Source organism: Desmodus rotundus, chromosome 9 (genome assembly GCF_022682495.2).
Source record: "Desmodus rotundus isolate HL8 chromosome 9, HLdesRot8A.1, whole genome shotgun sequence".
In the NCBI taxonomy this organism is placed as follows: domain Eukaryota; kingdom Metazoa; phylum Chordata; class Mammalia; order Chiroptera; family Phyllostomidae; genus Desmodus; species Desmodus rotundus.
Genome location: NC_071395.1, coordinates 81,101,621 through 81,123,973, shown reverse-complemented (window position 1 = coordinate 81,123,973; position 22,353 = coordinate 81,101,621). Strand labels below are relative to the sequence as shown.

The following is a 22,353-nucleotide window of genomic DNA, read 5'->3' as shown; positions in this document are numbered from 1 at the left end:
AAGAAGAATATTTTTAAAATCAAGAAATTTTAGGAAATTTTCTTGGGGGAATTCAAAAACAGTTTACATAAAACTATAAAATAAATTCAATACAAGATGTCCTCCTCACCAGTATTTCCATTTTGTCAGTATAGTGGTAACCTATAGAATTTGAATACATCTATGAAATGAGCCTAAAGTACAAGGCTAGTTCCAAAAACATTTTGAGCAAAGGGGTAGTACTAAAAGCAATTTTATAAAAGAAGTTCCAAAAGCAGCTCAAACAAAGACCACAATTACTGAGCTAAACACTATCCTCAAAGCCACCAACTATTTTGAACAGGACAGGATTCATCTAAAGATATAAGTTGTGGTATATTTGTTAAAAATTAGTTTTAATGTCTTACATAGGCCAGGGATGTAACAGAAGTGATTCCTAATGCATTTTTTTTTCCTAATGCACTTTTTGTACAGATATACACTAAGTGGAATTTATGTTTCTTGGCTGGTAAACTGCTTCGAAACTTGCCCAAAAGATAAGGTTTTTTTTTTTACCAAAAGGGCAATTAATTAAGAAAATTAGTTTCTACTACCCATCTTTTAATATTGCCTCCACCCATTAGCAGATAACAGAAACATATCTGATGATGAGACAAATAGTCTAATAAACAAAACAGGAAAATGATGAACTGAGGCTTTAAATGGATATATTATTTTTATCCACGTATGGTTTAACTCAAATTATTTTGGAAAAAAATCACTTTTAAATATAAATCTGGCAGCATCCTAGATGATAACTCAGCTAATCTTCCATATTAAAAATGCTACAGGAAAAAGTTAACCACTATTTAATCCAGCCTACTATCTGTTTTACACAGCCCACAATCTAAAAATGGTTTCTACTGATAAACATTTGGAATTGATTTGATAACAGAGAACACTAACTCTAAACCCCAATTAAGCAAATGTTATCTCCCCTAACCCCGCAAAAATAAAAGAATCCCACATTACTCACTAGAGTAGGCCTGTATTTCAAAACACTGTACTCAATTCAAAACATTTTGAATTTCAACAATTAAAAAATATATATATGTGGACATTTGGTGTCTTTCTTTTTGTGTAAGTACTATGGTACATCCTCCCACCCTGGCTGGTGTGGCTCAGTGGATTGAGTGACAGCCTTCGAACCAAAAGGTTGAGGAATCAATCCCCAGTCAGGGCACATGCCTGGATTGCAGGCCAGAACCCCAGGTGGGGTATGTAAGAGGCATATTATAATGGACGTATCTCTCACACATCAATATTTCTCTCCCTTTCCTTCTCTCTCTCTCTTCCCTTCTTTAAAAGTAAGTAATTTTTTTTAAAAATAACATTTAAAAAAAAAAAAGTACTACATCCTATCTAATATCCTCAACTCTGACTCCTAGACCTACTATCTGGTCCTTTACAGAGAAAGTTTGCTGAACTCAGGTGTAGATCAAATAATGGAGTTGACAGGTAAAGAGCTTTAAATTCTGCCACCCTTTTCCCAATTATTTAGGCGTTTAGCAAATTTCACCTATTAAATGCAATTCTCTCTCTTTAGAAACATTACCAGAAGACAAATAGTTTCAACAATTCAATCCTTCAAAATCCACCTAGACGAATCTACAAAGAAGCTAAAGCATGTCTTGCTATAGAAAACATGATGCTTACTTAGGAACCAGTAGGAGTCTTCAAAGGAGTTTAGTTTAAAAGTCTATTTAGATAAGATTGTTTTACCAAGTCAAGATGACACCACCAAATGCTTGTAAAAAAGTTCTCTCCTTTAAAGTTGTTCACTTGATTTGCTCAATAAATAACCCTGCATGTAAAACATGAAACTAGCATTCCTCATTATATATGGTTAAATATTAAATGTGACAAAGCAAGTATGCGCTCTGACACCTCCAGACTTCACTTTTAAGACTAAATGATTACTACTTCTTGTGTTTTAAGGACATTCATCCCACTTAACTTAAAAAATATTACTTAAAAAACACTTCCCCTTTAGTAAGACCACCACCAAAGACATAAAATGAGACTTTTTGAACCTACTACAGAAGCGAATTCTTTACTGTTAGGACACATAAGAATATTCAAAAATTAACTGTTGAGTTTATGTATCAAAGATAGTTCGAGCCCTCTGGTAAGTATTTAAATCCTCATATTCTACCAAACTTGAACAAGTAGCACAGAGTAAAAACAGAAGTCAGTTAAATTATTTCATTCACTTCATTACTAAATCATTTCTATTAGAAAAAAAAGGCAATACACTGAGATTTACGAAAATGATACTATTAAACTGATCACTCTGCAAACAACTCAACATGCCATTCTTTCACCTTAGTTTTAATATTTAATCCTTAATTAGAAAGAATACTTTAAAACAAAACTTTAACATAGTTTGATTAACTTGAAATAAGATTCATAAAATGTACCTTTTGATGTTTGTCCTGGAGTTTCGATGCGACATGTAAGTGAGAGTTCTGTGCAAAAATATTGGCTATAAAAAAATTAAATACATTAACATCAAATAAGTGAAATGCTAAGAAAAAAAATAACATTGATATATTTTGTTGATGACTTACCGCTATAAGATTTCGAGTTCGAAGAAATCTATAGATCTGCGTTGGTTCTAAGTAACAGAAAACAAAATCCAAACATTATCTAAACTTACTTATTACTCAAGTTGTCAAGAAAAATACCAGCCTAGCCCGTGTTATAACCAATATAAAGTAATTTCCTGTTATGAAAACATTTACTAAATACTAAATATTTACATCAAGAAAATTGGTATGCACAGTAAGATCAAAAGACAGTGGATCGATCTATGGTATATATTCACAAAATTCATCTATGTGTATTTTAAACTTAAGATGCCCCATAATCTTGCTCTTAAGCCTTGCATTTCCAAGGTAGGTACTTTCTAAATATTTATTTACTATTAGAGAGGAAGGGAAGGAGAAAGAGAGGGAGAGAAACATCAATGTGCAAGAGATACAACCATCTCCAACCAGAGACCTGACCCACAACACAGGCATGTGCTCTGACTGGGAATCAAACCCACACCTTTCAATTCCAAGGCAGATGGGTCAATCTACTGAGCCATATCAGCCAGGGCTAGGGTAGGTACTTTTTAAACTAGTCTGTACACAGAACCGAAGAGAAGTAGTTACATTCATTTAATTTGGCTAATTTAAACTACTTAGAACCTATCTCATTCCAAAAAGTAGCTGAATTCAGCAAAAGAATTATTTATTGATGCCAAATAAAAACAGTTTCCACTTTTTTCATTGGTCTTTTAAAAAAATGTGTAGTAGTCAGCCAAAATGGAATAAAATTGTTTCCTACATGTCCTAATACAGATATGATGAAAGTCAGTAATATTAAAAGACATGAGACATAAATTGTAGTTAAATTTTTTAGTGACTATTTCCAGTTATTGTTCAAGTTTTTATCTATTTTGTTCAATGTAAATATTATCTCAACATATAGATACTAGCAACACATATTTTTAAAGTAATAGAGTCCCAAAATCTTTTTAACGCTGAGTTTAGTTAAAACTTAACTTGTTATAAGGAGTTTAGGTTAGAAATAGAAAATATTTTATATACAACATCAACATATCAGTTACGCTATTGACCTAATAGTACAACGTTATATTTCTTTAAAGCAGTATCAAAATGAACTAAATGCTTGTATTATTAAATACATCAAAGCATTTAAACTTCTCTGAAACTAAGGTCAATATTAGGGGAAAAATCCAGTTGTTTGTGGCCAAATCTAGTTCTTAATGACAGTTCAATTCTCCATGGAAAACTCAACAGAAAGCAAAATACCTAAAACTTTCTTGGAGGACTGGTGGTCTCATAACATTTATAAATAATTTTTAAAGTGCCCACTTAATGTAAGTGAGTTTAGTTTTGTTCCAAATAAACCAAAATATGAAATATTTTAAAAGGGGTACAAACGTGTATGTTATTACTGTGCTTCAGTTCTCCACCATATTTCCAGTTTAAATCCTCTCCAGATTTTTGTACTGTATATTAAGCAAAACTAAAAATGTGAGTCTCTCTCAAGTAGGCTCAATATTCGTTTCAATAAAAACTGAAATTCCTTGTATTAAATTCCAATTAGAATTTCATGAAGCACTAATGAGAGAATGAAAGAAGGGTATTACACAATATAATGCGTCTTTCCAAGCACAGCTGATACCATGCCTTCAACATATGCCATGGAAAAATTGTAAATAAAGACATTTAGGGCTAGAGCCGAGTTTATTCAAGTTTCTGTTAGATATTTAGTATAAAAGATCATCCAAATTATAACAGCCACACAAAAGCAGAAAGGAAAGCAATCAAGATATAATATTCATTGAAGAACAGTTGAAATTATTTATAGTCACGATGATTTCCTTAAATAAATTCTATTGTTTGTTTCAGACGCCTTGTCCCTCTTTCCAACTCAAGTCGCAGTTCTGCCCTCGAAACAGACCTTAAAACAGAAATTGACATGAGAAAATGTTCGGAATTGAGACAAGCGCAGCCGGCAGAGTTCCGGCGTCGTCTCAAAGTTCCGCAGAACGCTTCCACACTGCCCGCCTCAGTGTGTGTGTCCACGAAATGGGTGGGCAGAGGTGAAAGGGTCAGAGCCCCAAACGGTGCCATGCTAACAGGCAGCACCCAGGTAGCGCGAGGGCATTTCAGACCAGTGACAAACTCGTCGATGTTACCGCATTCTTCTCTCGGGAGGCGAAATTCGCTCCGCGCCACCTCCCACCGAAACCCTCGTAGGTGCGGAGTCCGAACGGCGTGTAAAAGCAAGAACTAGTCCTGGGGTCCGACTGCCGGTCTGAGACCGTGCAGAGCTACAGCCCAACTGGAACCTCATCTGAAAGAAGCCTGCTCTTCATTTCCCGTGAGGCCCCCCCCTGCCTGACCTCTCGTGTGAATCTTCGGGGAGTCAAGACCCTCACCTGGACTTCCTATTCCACTTTCCCCAGAGGCCCCAGACTTCGGGGCCCCTTGGGCCGAGCCCCCTGCGGGCAGAACAGCTCCCTCACCCATTTCTCCCTCCACTCCCAAATCAAGCCGACTCCTGGAGGGGAAGGGGGGCCCAGCACGAGTGTCCCGATCCCCGAACGCTGGGAGAGAGAGATTTCTGCCCTCAAAGCCTCCAACGTACTCACTCTCAAAGGCCTGGAGGAAAAGCTCGTGGTCAGCCTGGACGTGCTCCATTTTCGGCTTCTTCACCGGTAACACCGCAGCCCCCGCCGCTGCCGCCGCCGCGGAGGAGGAGGAGGAGGCCGAGTAACTGCCGCCGCCTCCACAGCCCCCGCCGCCGGATTTGCCGCCCGACGCCGTCGCCGCCGCCACCGCCGCAGCCGAACCCCCGAAGCCGCCTCCCCCGGACCCCGCGCTGGGCCCCGAGCCGCCCCCTCCCCCACCGCCGTGCTTCTGAGGCGCCATCGCGGTTCCTGCCTCCTCCCCCGCCAGCTACCCGCCGGCGGCCCCGGAGAGTAAGCGCCTGTAATACCAACCGCTCGCCCCAGCAGGCTCCGGCGGACCGAGGGGGGAAGGAGGAGAGAGGGGAGGAGAGGGGAAGGGAAGGGAGGAGGAGAGGAGGGAAGGAGGGAGGAAAAAAAAAAAGTGTCTCCTCCTGAGAGCCCTGCTCCGCTCCGGAGGCCGCTCACCCTAGCCTGGCCTGGCTCCGCCTACTTCCCCCGCCCGGAGTTCTGATTGGCCGGCGGGAGCGCGCGCCGCCCGGCAGCCCAGCCCGTTGGCCCGCAGATTCCCCCGTCAGTCACGCGGAGGCGCTTCTCGCGGAGGCGCGGCTTGGTTGGCCCGTGCGCGCTGCCGACCTCGGCCCGGCCGCCTCTTTGAACTGAATTCGCGGGAAAATTAGGGGTCGGAGCGGCCTTCCTGCGGGCCCCGGTGCATTGTGGGGAGAGAGGGACCCAGCGAGCGGCTTAGGGAGCCGTTTCTCGCCTTCTGAGCGTCGTCAGTCACCGCCCCCAGGGGGTACAGGACCCCTGACGAGAGGCGGGCGTCTGAGGACCTGGGAGTGAGGGGTCAGTTAAATGAACTGAGATCCACTACTGATCATCGAGTCTCTAACTTCATAGGAAGGGGCCTACCTGGTGGTTGGTGGGTCGCTTCTCTTCAGGAGCTCCCGGGGCGGGGATCGATTACCCTGTCCCCTAGTCACCACGTGTCTCGAGCCACCCCTGGCCGAATCGCACCCAGCAAAGCCCTTGGGAAGCTTAGGGGCAGCCAAAGGGTTGTGGCTGCTGCTCTTGGACGCGACCAGGCTCCACCAAAGGGAGCGATTTATATATAACAGGAATGTTCTATAAAGGGAGGAAGACTATTTTCCGTGGGTGCTGTGAGGCTTCAGGATCGTTACTGAGAGAGGTTTTGGCTTCTCAACACGTTAGAATCAAAAGCTAGGGTTTTATTCCCACCCCCAATCACCACCCCAGACATCATAGGAGTGGTCAGAGGGATAAACTGGATGATTTCTTAGAAGTACTTCACCCTTCTTGAGAACCTATTAATTTTGCGGCTCAAAAACGAGAGGAAATCCTATGTTTTGCGGATATTGCTTAAAAAGATAGGCGAATAGGTCCCCATTCAGTCTTCTGGTACAGACAGGTTTGGAGTTGAGCTAATACGCTCAAAGAACTGAATTTTAAGTTGAGCAGGATGGTCTCTAAGGATGTGTTTCCCATTCAAATCCTGTGATCTAATATTTCATTAAAGTGAAACATTATCTTCCAAAACCCCAATCTATAAACACAGAACCATTTCATACCGTCATAACATTTCTCAAATGTTTGCTTTAGCGTTTAGAGTTAGCTTCAAAACACTACAAAACAAGTGTCTTTGGAATGGTTATTTAAACATCTAAAATACTGATGTTATCAATGCATTTGCTATTTAAGAAAATGAACTCTACAAATGATGCATTTAATGTAACATTTGGCATTTCAAGAACACATCTGAAATTCCATAAACCTGTTGCTTATTTTTAAGTACAGCCCATATTTTTCAACAGACAAAAAGTCCAGAATGCTCTTTTGTTATACTATTTGTACATACAATCTGCTGTTTTTTCATCGCCCCCCTCCCGAAAAAAAGAGGGTTTTTCTTTCTTTTTAAGATTTCTGAAAAATAACCTCCGATTTAATACCACGCCACAGAGGCTTGTGGGGTTTCAGATCTTGGTAAACTTCTGGTCTTTAGCTTTCCTGGGTTAGGAAGTAAAGTTTCATAAATTCAGTCAAGGTCCGGAGAATTAAGTTACAGTGAGCAGATCACAAAATACAAAGGTATAAACCAGAATACTAGTTCATTAATTAATAGTAAAATAATAACTGCCAAAATTACCAGTGATCATATCGTTTATACAAGGTCCTCCCTTTTGGAGGGAGTGTGGGGGAACACGTACAATCTAAGAAAAAGACCAAGTTACAGGTTATCATAAATCTTTAATGAACAGAGAAATGGAGCAAAGGTATTTGGGATGTTCTTAAAAGGTAATCCTTTAAGAAGGCCATGGTAGCGTTCTAGGCTTCAGCATGGACATCGTTTAGATGTACAGTAGCTAACAGTACCGGTCATGGGAAAGCCAACTGTGCGATGGGAAAGGCATAGAAGCCAATTCTCACTTTTTTGTATTCTCCTTTGTCTAGAATATCTGTAAAGCACTTAAAAAAAAACCCCGCGTTATTACCTCAGACAATTAATTGAGGTGTTGTCTTGATTAGAGTTACAGTCTTCTTAATCAGATTTTGTTCTATAGGTAAAACATTTACAGATCATCTCAGGGTTGGCCACTTCTGCAGCCAGCTTATTTATTTTGTGTTGTTATGTCTAAGTTTGGCATGGCAACCGTTTTGTGAGACTTGTGGCACCAATTCACAAGTCTGCTACCTCACACTGAATTTGAATTGCTTTCTAGGGTTTTGTTTGTTTTTGCCTTCATGCTGCATCTGGAGTTGATAAACTCCTAAAAAGCAAAGGCCAATGGTTCTTTTCTTTTATATTTCCTAGCACAGAATTATATTTATGTGTTCGAGGGAAGAAGAATTGAATCGTTCTAAGTACTTTTATGTTATCTTACTTTGTCATAATGATCCTATGAAACTGGCATTATTTTCATTTAACAGACGAAAAAATAGCCTCAGAGAGGTTAAGACTTGTTCATTTAGTGGCAGAGCCATGACTTGGACCCAGGTTTTTTAACTCTAATTTTCATGCACTATTGCAATCAGAATAAAGTTATCCTTAGTACCTCAAGTTGACTGTTTTTAAAAGTTTGTTTTAAAAACAAGGAACACCTTGCTTCTTGCTTCTCTTACAAAAAACAAAAACAAACAAACAAAAAAAACCATTTTGTATTCCTCCCAATTGTGCATTCTTTTATTAGTGCTGTAACTTTGCCTTCCACAGGCATCTGTGGTGGGAATTTTTATATTTTTTGTGGCATGGACCCCTTCAGCACTCTGATGAAGACTATGAACCCCTTTTTTAAAAAAATGCACAAATATGAAATGTATTAGGTTATAAAGGAAGTCAAAGGTTACAAAGGATTACAATAAAATATCATTACCAAAATAGCAAAAAATAAAGTGGTAAGGTAGTAATATAGGTGCTTTTTAAAAATTTATTGCCGAGCCCTGGCTGGTGTGGCTGAAAGGTTTGAGTGCCTGTGAACCAAAGGGTCACCTGTTCGATTCCCAGTCAGGGCACATGCCTGGTTTGCAGGCCAGGTCTCCAATAGGGGGTGGGTGAGAAGCAACCACACATTGATGTTTCTCTCCCTCTCTTTCTCCTTCCCTTCCCCTCTTTCTAAAAATAAATAACAATCTTTAAAATAAAATGAAATTTACTGATGAGAGAGAGAGGGAAACATCAATTTGTTGTTCCACTTATTTATGTACTCATTGATTGATTTCTGTATGTGCCCTGACCAGGGATTGAACCTGCAACTTTGGCATAACAGGCCAGGTCCTAGGTGCTTCGTTTTTTGAAAAAAAAAAAAAAAAAGATTTATTTATTTTTAGAGAGGGAGGTAGGAGGGAGAAAGAGAGGGAAAGAAACGTCAATGTGTAAAGAGAAACGTTGATGGATCGGCTGCCTCTTGCATGCCCCCAACTGGGGACCTGGCCCACAACCCAGGCATGTGCCCTGACTGGGAGTTAAACCTGCACCCTTTTGTTCCACAGGCCAGCGTTCGATCCACTGAGCCACACCAGCAAGTGAAGGTGCTTCTTTTTGAATGTGTCAAATAAAATCTAGAAGCAGGTCAGTCTAATAACTATCATAATTTCAAAGTAGTGACAAGTGCAAATAATATTTTGAGATACCTGCAAGAACTGTAACTTGATGTGGACATATCTGTAATTTCTGTTGGAGATAAAGCCACAGGCACTGCTAGGCCAATACTACTGTGATTTGTCGCCTATATTAAGTTGAAGGAAGTGCTAAATTTCAGTTGGAGGTTAATGTAAATAAGTACTTAATTTTTTTCTCATCTAAGTTCATGCACTCCCTAAATCAAGTTCAAGTTAACAACCACTTCATTATAACACCAAGTCTTTTTCTTTCTACTTCACTGAGAGCTCTTGGGGGCAGGGATGATGGCTGATTTGTCTTAGTAACTGAGGTGTCTATCACCGTGCTTGGCATAGAACAGGGGCTCACCCGATGAATTGGGAAGAATAAAGATACCAGTGTGCCAATATAAATAATAATAATTATTGAGTGCTTACTATGTGCCAGGCAGTATTTTAACATTTTTATCTCATTCAGTCCTCACACAACCCCCTGATGTAAGTAACTGTTATTATCCCCATTTCATAGATGAAGAAATGAAGGCAAGATTTGTTAAGCAACTTGCACAAGGTAAGTGATGGAGCTGGTATTCTAACCCAGCCCATCTGTCTCTAGAGCCCTCACTCTTGACCATGATGCTATGAAACTAAACAGTTTTTGAGACGTAAGATATTGTACATGTTTCTAGGTCAAGGAAGATCAGTAAGTAATGCTTCTCATGCGCTGGAATGAATAATCACTATTGAATGAATTTGCGGGAAAAAACATAGATATCAATATTTCTTTTTACTTATACAGTGTCTTTCTATCCTCCATCTACTCCTTTCACTAGAAGATTGAGGTCTGAGTCTATTAAAATAAGCCAACAAATGCTATATCAGAAAAAATATGTTTAAGCCTAAAAAACATGTTTGCTTTCAGGAAACTAAAAAATTGTTTTTGCTGATAAATTCTTAGAGAAATAAAATCAAATTTGATTTTACAAAAGGAGTGGCCTCCAAAGTAAAAATAGTAATAACCTTCCTAATAAAAGCTAGTGTAAAGGAACAATTTTAACAATTCTATTTCCAATTTAAAATAAAAAGTTTACATACTTTTGTTTCCTTTGTTTAGAAAAGAAAAACATGAGACCCTTGGAACATTCACTGTGTATCAGGGGGGTTTGTAATAAACCACAGATTTGTGTGTGTGTGTGTGTGTGTGTGTGTGTGTATCTAGAGTTAACTAGGTGCAATAAGCGTAGTAGTTAGAACCCCTGGGACAAGAAGAAACTTGACACTAATAACCTGAGGGAGGAAAAGTCACCTGAGACAAATTGGAAATGCCTAAACCTGAATTTTGAGAGGCCTATGTCTGGAGACAGTTACTATGCCCATTTTTCAAAGTGTGGAACAAGTTGTTTTATGTGTAATTTTAAACAAAAATTAGAAGTGACTTAAAATGTATTCAGCATCCTATCCACACAACAATCGTGAACAGTAATGTTAATTACTATTGTTAACCCCTCTCCCGTGTAATTGAATCTCAAAAAGATTAAGTAGCTCTCACCGTCTGACAGCTTAAAGGGAAGAACTGAGATTTGAACCAAGTTACAGAGGACTCAAATACCCATGTATTTTTCCAGTACAACAAAGATATCCAAATTGTCATCTTGGAAGCCCCAGAGTTTCAAGAAGCTACTTCAGGTAAATGGAGAAGCTGCAATATGGTGGGCTCTGCATCCCCATTCAGTCAGAGCTGTTCTGCTTTATAATTTGTTTGAAGATAATGGCTCTACTTGCTAAGAAAAATATTAAAAAAAACAACAACAAACGCATTACACTCTGTTGCCTTCCTAGATCTGTTAATGAGAAACAAGGTGCTAAAACGGCACTAATAATGTACCCTGAGCTATCCGCATTTCAAAATTTGACAGCATTAAAAAGAGACCTATACTGAGAGTAATGGAAACTACTGTTTCATAGTAATGAAAAATAGATGAAAAAAATCAGTCTCTGTATATCCCATGCATGCCCTGCCCAGAAAAAAAATCTGTCTTGATGTTGTTAACCTCTTATCTTTGTGTGAACTTGCTATTTCCAAAACAAATGTTTCCTTCATTTTTTGAGGTAAAAAGGCATTACTATGTTTCTCTCCTTCATATATCATGCCAACATAACTAGGTATTACACCACTTCCATAATACTGGATTTTCATTTAAAGTTTATAAATTCATCTTCATTTCACCTTCATAATTGCTAATTACTACTGTTGATTGGAACAAATTAAGAGATTCAGGCCTCTATTTTTAGCTACTACTTGTTTTTACAAATATTATTATTTCCGTATGATTTTTGTTTGAAGGATATATTTAGCAATTACTGTTTAGAAATTAATTTATTACATGGAAATACATTTTATAGCTAGGGGAAACTTAGATAGTATCCAATTTAAGCCTCTTTTTATACACCTGAGGAAACTGAGCTGTAGAGTTTAAAGTAATTTGCCAAGGTTAAGTATATACTGGGAGAGAATCTGTAGGGGTGAACACTTATGGAAGAGTTGTCTTTTAACTTACCAGTCCAGTGTTCTTTGGAATGTTTCATATACTTCACACAAAAAATACCCTCATTCACGTTACTCTACTCAGGATTTTATTTTGGCTTGCGCACTGCTCAGTGGAAAAAGTTCCTGGGGAAACTTAGCTGTTATTCCTCATCAAACTATTTCTTTCTTCATATTCATGGCTTCCTATCTCTTAACTATAACCTTTAGGAAGATTTTTTTCTTGAGCCCACAGTGATTTGGAATTTGCTGGGAATCCATTAAAAGGCATTCCCATTCCATGTTCCCTGAAATTATTAGCACTCTTAACAATTCTTGGCATAGAAGCTTCTGACAATAACTTATTCATGTGACCAGTTCGAGAAAGTTGCCACCTTTATGGTTGACCTGAATGAGAGATGTGTCCGGAAGAGACCACGGAACGATTTAGCAGCTGTTAATGATAGAACAATACTGAGCTTATATCTTGCCAGTTAGGATAGTTTGTACTCTATGTGCCTGGAAGAAATTCCTTGAGATTACAAAAGCATTCAACAATAGAATTCAGAATTCTGTTACCATTTTCTATCACACAGGACCTGTAAAGAGAGAGAATGATTGGAGGAGTAGGACTTCTATTTTATATCAAGATAAGTTTCTGTACTTTCAGTGTATCAGGATCAAATTAACACAGAGGCCAAGGAATTTTAATTTGGTGGGACTCTCTTCAGAGAGCACTCTTTGAAGAGGGTTCTCTTGACAGGAGGGAAATGCTTCTGGCTCTATTTCTACTCTTAAAATCTATTTTTTCCTCATGTTATACTTTGTAACAAACTTAGGAGAAAGAATATCATTCTATGAATCAAGAATTGACTTGGTCATTAACTCATAGTGTGAATTTGAGAAAGTTATTTAACTTCTCTGCTCTCAGTTTACTCAGTTTTAAATATAAAATTAAAATTTGATTTAGATCAGTGGTTTTTGACCATATCAGAATCCCTGGAAGTTGGTGGTGGGTCATATGTAATTTGAGAAATCATATTTAGCATTATAATTTTATTGTTGGAAAACAAAAAGTTATTTGTAGTTTTTTTACTACAGTGACTAAAAATGAAGTTCTTTGTCAGTGGATATATAAAAAGATAGACAGTCTTCCACATATCAGTATTTTTCAGGAACATCTACCTAGAGACATGGTTTTCAAGGGTAGGAGAATAGGACTTTTTAAAAAATCAAATTAGACATTAAGAAAAAATATCAAGATCTAGGTTATTGTTAAAAGTTATCGCAGTTATTTAATTCTAAGAAAATCACAGGAATCACTTCCAGTGCACTACACCAAAGTTAAATTCATACTAATGTTTCTTTTCTATAAAATTATAAAGCTTGGGTTCCATTTTCGGTTCCTGAGTGATCAATTAACAAAAGGCAGCCCTGTCTTGTGTGGCTCAGTGGATTGAGTGCTGGCCTGTGTAACCAAAAGGTCACAGGTTCAATTCCCAGTCAGGGCACATAACTGGGTTGTGAGCCAGGTCCCCAGTTGGGGGCGTGCAGGAGGCAACAACACACTGAAGTTTCTCTCCTTCTCTTTCTCCCTCCCTTACCCTTTCTCACTTTCCCTTAAAAAATAAAGGGGGGGGGGCGGTAAATGGAGTTATCTTTTCTCCAATGGAGTAGAAAAAGGTTATAAATTCAACTCAAAACATGCCAAATGATGTAGAAGAGTGCCAGTAAGAAGGTTGAACTGCACAATATTTAGGATGGGAAATAAAATTAAAAAGGAAATCTTAGATTCCACTTATCGTACAAGAATCTAAAAATTCTCTTTCACAAATGAAGATAAAAATACCTGAAAAATACGGAGAGCACAAAAATATCTGAGCAATCGAATTACCCACAGGCAGGCATATTAAAAAATTAAGTTGTTAGGCCTTTTATTGATGTTCCATAATTTATTCAACCAATATCCCACTAATTTTGCATTGCACTATGGTGAGAGGGGGGAAAAAAGCCTGTATAATTTCTGGTGCTTTTGTTTGGCTTTTTTGAGAATTGGTTGGGATTTTTTTTCAGGGCCTAAAACAGTCCATTATTTTTAATGTGCCATGGGTGTTTAAATAACGCATAAGTTTTCTGTTGGGAACAAAGTTAACTTGTCTGTGTCTATCTATCCTATCCATCTGTCATGGAGGAGGCCACATTGATTTTAGTCCTCCTTAGTCTCCTGTTGTCTGTGACCTGTGACAGTTTCTCAGATTTTCCCTGTTTGTGATGACCCTGACAGTTTTAAAGAGTACTGGTCAGGTATTTTTTATAGAAGGTTCCTTAATTTGGGGTTTCCTGATGTTTTTCTAATAGTCAAGTGGGGTTATGGGTTTTGGAAGGAAGAACACGAAAGTAAAGTGGAATTCTCATCACATCATATCCGCATGCTATCATCATGGTTGTCACTGATGATGTTATCCTTAATCGTTAATGTAAGATTTGATAGGCTTCTCCAGTGTAAAATTACTTTTTCACCCCTTTTCATACCACTCTTGGGAAGCAAGTCCCCAAGTGTAGCCCACGCTCACATGTGGTGATGGGTGACTGTAGCGGTGAATTATGCTCCACAGCTTTGATGCGGGAGTATCTGTGTAAATAATTTCCAATTTTTCTGTACAAGGGATTTTTCTCTCCTTCCTCATTTCTGTATTTATTCAATCATTTATTTATATGGGTTCATAGATATTTATTTGATACATTGAGCTATATTCAATACTATGTTATTCATTTTGTTGATCAAATTGTTCCTGCTTTGGCAATTAGGAGATCTTTTAGTGGACTCCTCTGTTCCCTTAACATGGCCCCATTATTCTATTTTGCTTTTTTTTTCTTTTAACAATTCCTTACTTTCTGGTACTACAAGAACTGCCAGTCTCATCTTGTATATTCCCTACCCCAGTCCTAGATTAACCATTTCTCCAAGAAGCCATGGTTCTTTTTATTATGATAAAAGTGATACAGAAACCAAGATGTGAGAGCTGGATGTGCTCACTGCTGCTGAGGTGTCACTGTTTCTAGGCCCTCTCAGTAGACAGAGCTAGGAAATATGTGTATATATACAAACATGTGCATATGAACAAATCCACATTTCTGAATCTATGCATCTCTATCTATTGATATGTTAAGCTCAATAGGAGTTTATACTGGTGTCTCTGATGCCACTCCTCTTTGTTTGTTTTCTGATGAGAATAGTCATATTCTTTTCAATCTATCTCACTCTTTCCTGAGCACTTACTCCAAGGAGCCCCAGTTGGTGCTGTTAATACAATTACTTATGTGTTCAACAAGTGTCACCAACATCTTAATGAGAAAGAACTAATTTTCTTTTCTCAGGGACCTTGAAATGTTAGTTAGGGAGGAGAGAGATGACAACCAAATTCCTGAGTAAAAGGAAGGGAGAAACTCTTTGTCGCCCTTCCCAGAAACGCTGGTGAGAGAAAGAAACGATGGGAGTAGCAAGTGAGTTGAAGTTCTGCTTATCAGTAATGCCTCCCCTTTACCGGCAGAGCTCACTCTCCAGACTGGGGACTTCCTCTGTGCTTAAACATGAGTCCCCTTCATAAGCGGCATGTCTCAGGTTTCTCACTTCAGGAACTTCTAGAAAGTTATAATATCAATTCTATTTTTATTATTCTAATTGTGTTGCTTTATATTCAATTAAAGCAGAGTTCCTTTTTTCCTTAATTAGAAGATATTTTTAACTCCTTGGAAATATTAAAATTTACTTAAGTGTGAGCAGAAGGGAAACAGAATATATTGTGAACAAAGAAAATGAGTTCACCATAAACCTCCCAGAGTTGGGGAACTTGTTTTATTCTGGGCTACGTTTCCTGACATCGTGAATTCAGGAGAATTTCAGAGAGAATGATGGCACATAACACGGAGTTTGGAAAGCCACGAATCTTGAAGACTTTTAAGCTACTTGAAGACCTAAGCTACTAACTCCTGTTTCAAATAATACTATGATAGAACCTTTTAAAAATTAATAAATATCCCTAATTTCTGAGGTAAAGGCTTTGCAAAATCAGAGTCCTTTCCACCTTCTTTTTCTCCTTATTTTTTATTGTTTACACTATTATAATTGTCCCCACTTTTCCCCCCTTTGCCCATCTCCCCCCAGACCTTGCCTCCCTTTCCCTCAGCCTGTATCACCACACCTTTGTCTGTGTCCATGGGGTATACATACATGTTCATCGACTAATCCCTTCACCTTCTTCCATCTAGACCCCACCTCACCCCTCCTCTCTTATAGCTGTCAGTTTGTTCCATGTTTCCATGCTTCTGATTCTATTTTGTTCTTTATTTAGTTCATTAGATTCCACATATAATTGAGATCATATGGTATTTGTCTTTCACTGATCTTGGCTTACTTCACTTAGCATAATACTCTCCAGTTCCATCCATGCTGTAGCAAAAAGAGTTCCTTCTTTTTTACGGCAGTGTAATATTCCATCGTGTAAATGTACCACAGCTTTTTCATCCATTCATTTACTGATGGTCACTTGGGCTGTTTCCAGATCTTGGCTATTGTAAATAATGCTGCTATGAACATAGGGGTGCATGTATTCTTTTGAATTGGTGTTTCAGGATTCTTAGGATATATTCTCAGAAGTGGAAGTGCTGGGTCAAAAGGCATTCCATTTTTAATTTTTTGAGAAAACTCCATATTGTTCTCCACAGCGGCTGCACCAGTTTGCATTCCCACCAACAGTGTAATAGAGTTCCTTTTCTCCACATTCTCACCAGCCCTTCTTGTTTGTTGATTTATTGATGGTAGCCATTCTGGCATGTGTGAGGTGATATCTCATTTCAGTTTTAATTTGCATCTTCCTGATGATTAATGATGTTGAACATTTCATAAATGTCTATTCAGGTCCTTAGCCCATATTTTTATTGCATTGTTTGTCTTCATGGTGTTGAGTTGTGTAAGTTCTTTATATATTTTGGAAATTAAACCCTTATCTATCAGATGTGTCAGTGGCAAATATGTTCTCCCATACAGTTGGTTCCCTCTTCATTTTGATAATGGTTTCTTTGGCTGTGCAGAAGTCTTTTAATTTGATGTAGTTCCATTTGTTTATTTTTCCTTTGTTTCCCTTGCCCTAGTTGAAACTGGAAAAGCCAGCATTCATGCTGCCTTTTTTCACCTACCAGACCCAGTAAGCAGAGATAGGGAGGGATTGAATCTTTATGGGCGCTTTATTTGGATGGTCAGCAATGTGAAAAGATGGCGGGTTTGTACCCTAACAGACCGTCTTCAGTTCCATTTTAAACCAACCCTTTCTGTAAGGAGAACAAAGTGTAGGTAAGGGGATTGGAATTCAGGGAAAAAGTTAATCAGATAAAAAGCTGCAGCATTCTTTCATCTCTGTCCTGGGCGGTGGACAGCTCACCCTGGAGCCCAATGGCTCAGATACCATCTTGACTGCTTGCAGTCCTCCTGAGGCACAAAGGTGGAACTGCTTATGGTTTCCTGGAGTCAGGGTGGATCATACCTTCAGTTCCTGAAACAATAGTGATTACTAAGCTTATTAGCTATTACCTGAAACTAAAATTTTTCCAACATTTGAGTCCCCTATCGTAGTGAAACTAGAAAAGTCGGTGTTCATGCTGCCTGTCACTACCAGAACCAGTAAGTAGAGACAAGGGTTGAATCTTTATGGACACTTTATTCAGATGCTGGCAATCTGAAGAGATGGTGGGTAATGTACACTCAAAAACTGTCCTAACATCTCATTTGAATCCAACCTTTTTAAGGGAGAAGGAGAGGGTAAGTAAGGAGTTTGGAAAAAGGTTAATCAGATAAAAGTTGCAGTCCAGCTAGATTTTCCTAGTATTTCTTTATCTGCATCTCTATGGTCCCTGCCTGGAACACAATGGCTCAGGTACTATTGCCATCACTTGCAGATCCCCCTGGGTCACAAAGGTTGAATTGCTTGTCTGCCCAGTGGAGTCTCATAGGTCATGCATTCCAGTTCCTGGAATAACAGCTTTCCACATGCATTAATCACTCAGCCTATTCACCGAAGATAAAATCTTTAACTCTTGAGTTCTCTCCATCATTAGGAGATACATCAGCAAAAGTATTGCTGTCTGAAATATCTGAAATTTTACTGCCTGTGTTTTCCTCTAGGATTGTTTTCATTTTTTATTGTACTTTTTCCATTGCTATTTATCCCCCTTATGCCCTCTTCTACCTCCACCCACTCCCCTTCCCCCTTCTTCTAGGATTTTTATGGTTTTGTGACTTACATTTAAGTCTTTTATCCATTTTGAGTTTACCCTTGTGTATGGTGTAAATTGGTGGTCTGGTTTCATTTTTCCTTTCTAGCTTCTTATCTTATGTCTTTTTATTACTAGCCATCCTGCCTGCTCTTCGGTCACACTAATTTCAGCATTATTTCATGAACATTTCTGCATTAAAAAAAAAAGATTTTATTTACTTTTAGAGAAAGGGGGAGGGAAATGGAGCGGGAAAGAAACATTGACGTGAGAGAGAAACATCTATCAGTTGTTTCTCTCATGCCCCCAACCAGTGACTGAACCCGCAATCCAGGCCTGTGCCCTGACTGGGAATCGAATGGCAACCTTTCCCTTCCTGGCTTGACACCCAACCAACTGAGCCACCCTGGTCAAGGCTGCACTTTTTTTAATATGCTTGGAATGCCTTCCCACATTCCCTCATCAAAGATTTACATATTCATCACTTTAACTCAGATATCATCTCTGACATGAAAATATTCCACAATCTTCCCAGATAAAATAAATTATCCATAGTGTATGTGCTTGACTACCCTACTAGCCAACGTCTAATTCACCTGTGTGTCTCTAAAACCTGTAATAGAATGGACAGACATTCAATAAGTGTTTGTTGAACTAATTAACAAAAGAATGAACATGCTGACATAAAGTTGCTTCAGTGCTGCTTGGTGGGTATCAGAGCTTCCCCCTAGGTAACTGAAGTATTTAAGGAAAAGATACACTGGAGTGGGAGGCAAGTCACCTAGTTTCTCTAATCTCAGCTCAGCCAACATCCACATAGCTTTGGAAAAGTCACTTCAACTTTCTGGGTCTTGTTCTTTACACAATTATAAGATACTATGAGATCAGTTTTTCTCAGTCTGGAATGGAATTATAGCCTCAAATATTTTTGGTCAGAAAAAGCTTTGTGATACTCTGATAAGATGACTGCTATTCCTATGAAATATGATTTCTGGGACCCATATGGCCCAGTAACAACTTTCAAGTAGATTTTATCCACTGCCACATATTCTCTTACTTTCATGTTTGTTTCACATTATTTTCATGACATTTTTCCTACTCATACTTGTAAATATACTCCAGAAACTTAGCAGCAATACTTTAATATTCCTACCTTTCCCATACATTAATAGCCTAAAGAAATTCTTTATTAGTTCAGTCTAAAATTGTTGCAATTAACTGAATGAACAAGCAGTTTATTTTGAGGACAACTGTCATAGCTTAAAAAAAAAGAGTTGACTGGCAGTCTTCAAAATAAACATTACACTTTACCTTTAGGGCTTGTGATGAAAGAAGTATATAATGCTTTAAAAAAAAAACACCCACTAGTGGATCTAAAAGACCAGGAAAGACATGCTACGTTTTTCCTTGGCAGATACCCCAGACTGAATTAGTAATTTTCTAGGCATGCCTATAGTACCTTGTGCATACTTCTTTTTACAGTACTTATCACTGTCAATAGTATATATTTAAGTTTTTGCTTACTACCCCATATCTCAAAGAAAGGAAATGTACATTATTCATCCTTGTATTTCCAGCCTCTTGTTCAACATTTGTTTGATCAACTTGATCAATATTTGTTTGATAACTAAGAAAGGTGGAATCTGAATTGAGCTTTGACTGTTGGGTTGAGGTTTTCAGTAGTTAGAGAAACAATAAAGAGTTTCATTCATTGGAGTGACGTGATCAGAACTGCATTTAGAAGATTACTCTGATGTCATTTTATTATGTTAGAGACCACGATTTTTTATTTTGAAGCAGTAGTTTCTGGGAGCTGGCTCATACCAAGTTGCAAGAGCCAATTGTTGAATTTCCAGTAATTTTGCAATTAAATGTATTACATTAAAAATAAAAATAATGCTAAAAAAGCATTACTTTCAAGTTATTGTCCTACATTTTATTATTACATATGGTCTTGAAGTTATTTGGTTTTTGTATCTATATGGTAGAAGTCCTAATATAATGATTCTACTGTGCATCTCTTCCCAACTCTGCATTCAGTGATATAATGTTGGTAGCTTGAAATCAACCATGGTGGAAATATTTACACTATAGAAGTGGGCAAACACTACTAATCTAAGTTTTTCCCCCTTTGGGAAAGTTAGTTGTTAGACATTTACTAGCACACTATTATTTAGGAGCCAAATATGACAAAGGGACAATTTTGAAAAGTTTGGTAAACAGAGTTAAGGGAATTTGCAGACAGTAGGAAAAAAGAGAGATGAAAAGTGGAAGAGAAAAGATGAGAGAATTGGATTTATTTGGAGTTTCCAACATACAAATAACAAGTATTTGAAAAAGTAAGAAAAGAGAAAGTGGATGGGGATGGAGTGAGGCAGCCTATGTGTGTGTAGAGGAGAGAGATCTCAGGAGTAATGCAAGAAATTTTCCAGAACTGAAGGGAGTTTCTAAATTGAAAGGGCCCTGGTGTGTCTACACAATGAATGAAAAGATGCACATTGAGGCAATTATGGTGTATTTCAAAATGTCAAAGTTGGGAGATAAAGCTTCCAGAAACAATAATAAATATAGGGTAATACACAAAGTTGAATGGATCATACAGAAATAAGAATTTCATTAGGCTTCTCAGCAAAAACATTGAAACCCAGGAGACTATTCAGTTATAAGGAAAAACGAATTTCAGCCTAGACTTACAAACCCAAATTATCACATCAATCAACTGAGGAGGTCAAATAAAGATCTCAAGAAAAATTTACCTCCTTTACCCTCTTTCTCAGGAAGCTCCTGGAGGATGCACTGTGCCAAAATGAGGGAGAAAAACAAGGCAAGGGATCCAGAACAACAGGGGACTCACACAAAGGAGTCAGGAAAATTCCCAGGACGACGATGGAGAAGGAAAATCCCAGAACAACAGCTGTGCAGTTGGCTTAGTGAGCGACTGTTAAGATTGGAATGGGAGGAATATTTTTGAGAAAAAAACCAAAGTAGATGTGTTACCTGATGAGTTTGAGTGAATGGGGATTTACAGTTTTGGCAGAACAGTTGGAAAAAAATTAATACATAGAAATCTTAGTTGAGACGATGTTACTCCGGGAAAAGGGGAAAAACTTGGTAAGAAAGGAAATATTACACAGACCCACCGTGAAAAGTATTTTCAAATTCATAACGTGTAATTAAAAATTGACTTAACCCACAGCTGTGATGACAGGGGAAGGGGGGAGGAAACAGAGTGAGTGTGGAGCGGAGGGGACAGTTGATGAAAGGCCTACAAGAAGATACTACGCTTAGCGGGAAACAGACCCCCCACCCTGACCCCCCTAAACAAAGGGAATTTCCCTCCAAAACTGCTCAAGTCTTGCACACCCTCAGCCTGATGAAGGACTGACAAAAAGGTGGTCAGAAGGGAAAATGGGGAGGGGTCGATGGAGCGGTCTCTACGAAACAAGGTTGCAGCGTTGTGCACAGCTCCCAACGCCCCCGAGGCAGGGGCAGGGGTGCTCCCCTCAACCCCGAGCCTTCAGGCCGTGTGGCTCGAGCTGGGACAGCCGGAGCCCTGGTGCCCTGGCTTGTTTCCCCCGGGGAGTCCGTGCCGGGGGAGGCCGGCGGCTCGCTAGCGGGCAGGCGAGGCCTGGGCTGGGGCTGCAGGCGGGGGCCAGGCTGGAGGGGAGGTCGGCGCCCTTTCCGCCCGCGCCGCGGCCGCCCTGTCGAGGGCGCGCGGGGAACCTCCGCTGGCCACCGCGGCCCGGGCCGGGGGCGCTCCCGGGCTCTTCCGCCCCGGAGTCCCGGCCGCAGGGCTAAACCAGGTTCCGCCTGACGCTCGCCCTCCGCCGCCTCCCTGACCCCGGCCCGCAGCTCTCGTCCGGGCCCTCGTCTCAGTCCCCGGCCCTGGATCGCAGCTCGGACCCTCGTCCAGACCTTGCCCTTAACACTCGCTGCGGGCCACACCGAGACCCGGGGCCCGCGGGCCTGCCTCCCGCACGGCCGTCTGAGTCGGGCCGGGCCGCGGCCGCAGCCGCGCGCAGCGGGGGCAACGGGAGGGCGTCCGGCCGGGCGCCCCGCGCGGGCAGGGGGTGACCCCTGGACGGAGGAACTCGCGGAGTTGGCCGCAGAGCGGCGTTTGCGATACGTCGTGGCCGCAGCCGCTCCGCGCGGCGGTCACACGCGTTGTTTGGAAACATGGCGGTAAACCAGGGGCCGCGGGGTGAAAGCTCCCGCGTCTGCAAAG

General features: G+C 39.8%; 1 protein-coding gene across 3 annotated transcripts in view; it reads right to left on the bottom strand.

The window, feature by feature from the left end:
* The window catches only part of SUZ12 (SUZ12 polycomb repressive complex 2 subunit), a 40,726-nt gene extending 35,024 nt beyond the window's left edge, over window positions 1-5,702 (bottom strand). For all 3 annotated transcript variants that reach the window (XM_024564811.4, XM_053910542.2, XM_053910543.2), the window contains exons 1-3: window positions 5,189-5,702; window positions 2,589-2,635; window positions 2,439-2,503 (exon numbers count right to left, since the gene is read on the bottom strand). In XM_024564811.4, the coding sequence (XP_024420579.3) occupies window positions 2,439-2,503; window positions 2,589-2,635; window positions 5,189-5,468 (392 nt within the window). In that variant the 5' untranslated portion in view covers window positions 5,469-5,702. The remainder of the gene's footprint in view (window positions 1-2,438; window positions 2,504-2,588; window positions 2,636-5,188) is intronic.
* Between the last annotated feature and the right edge of the window lie 16,651 nt (window positions 5,703-22,353).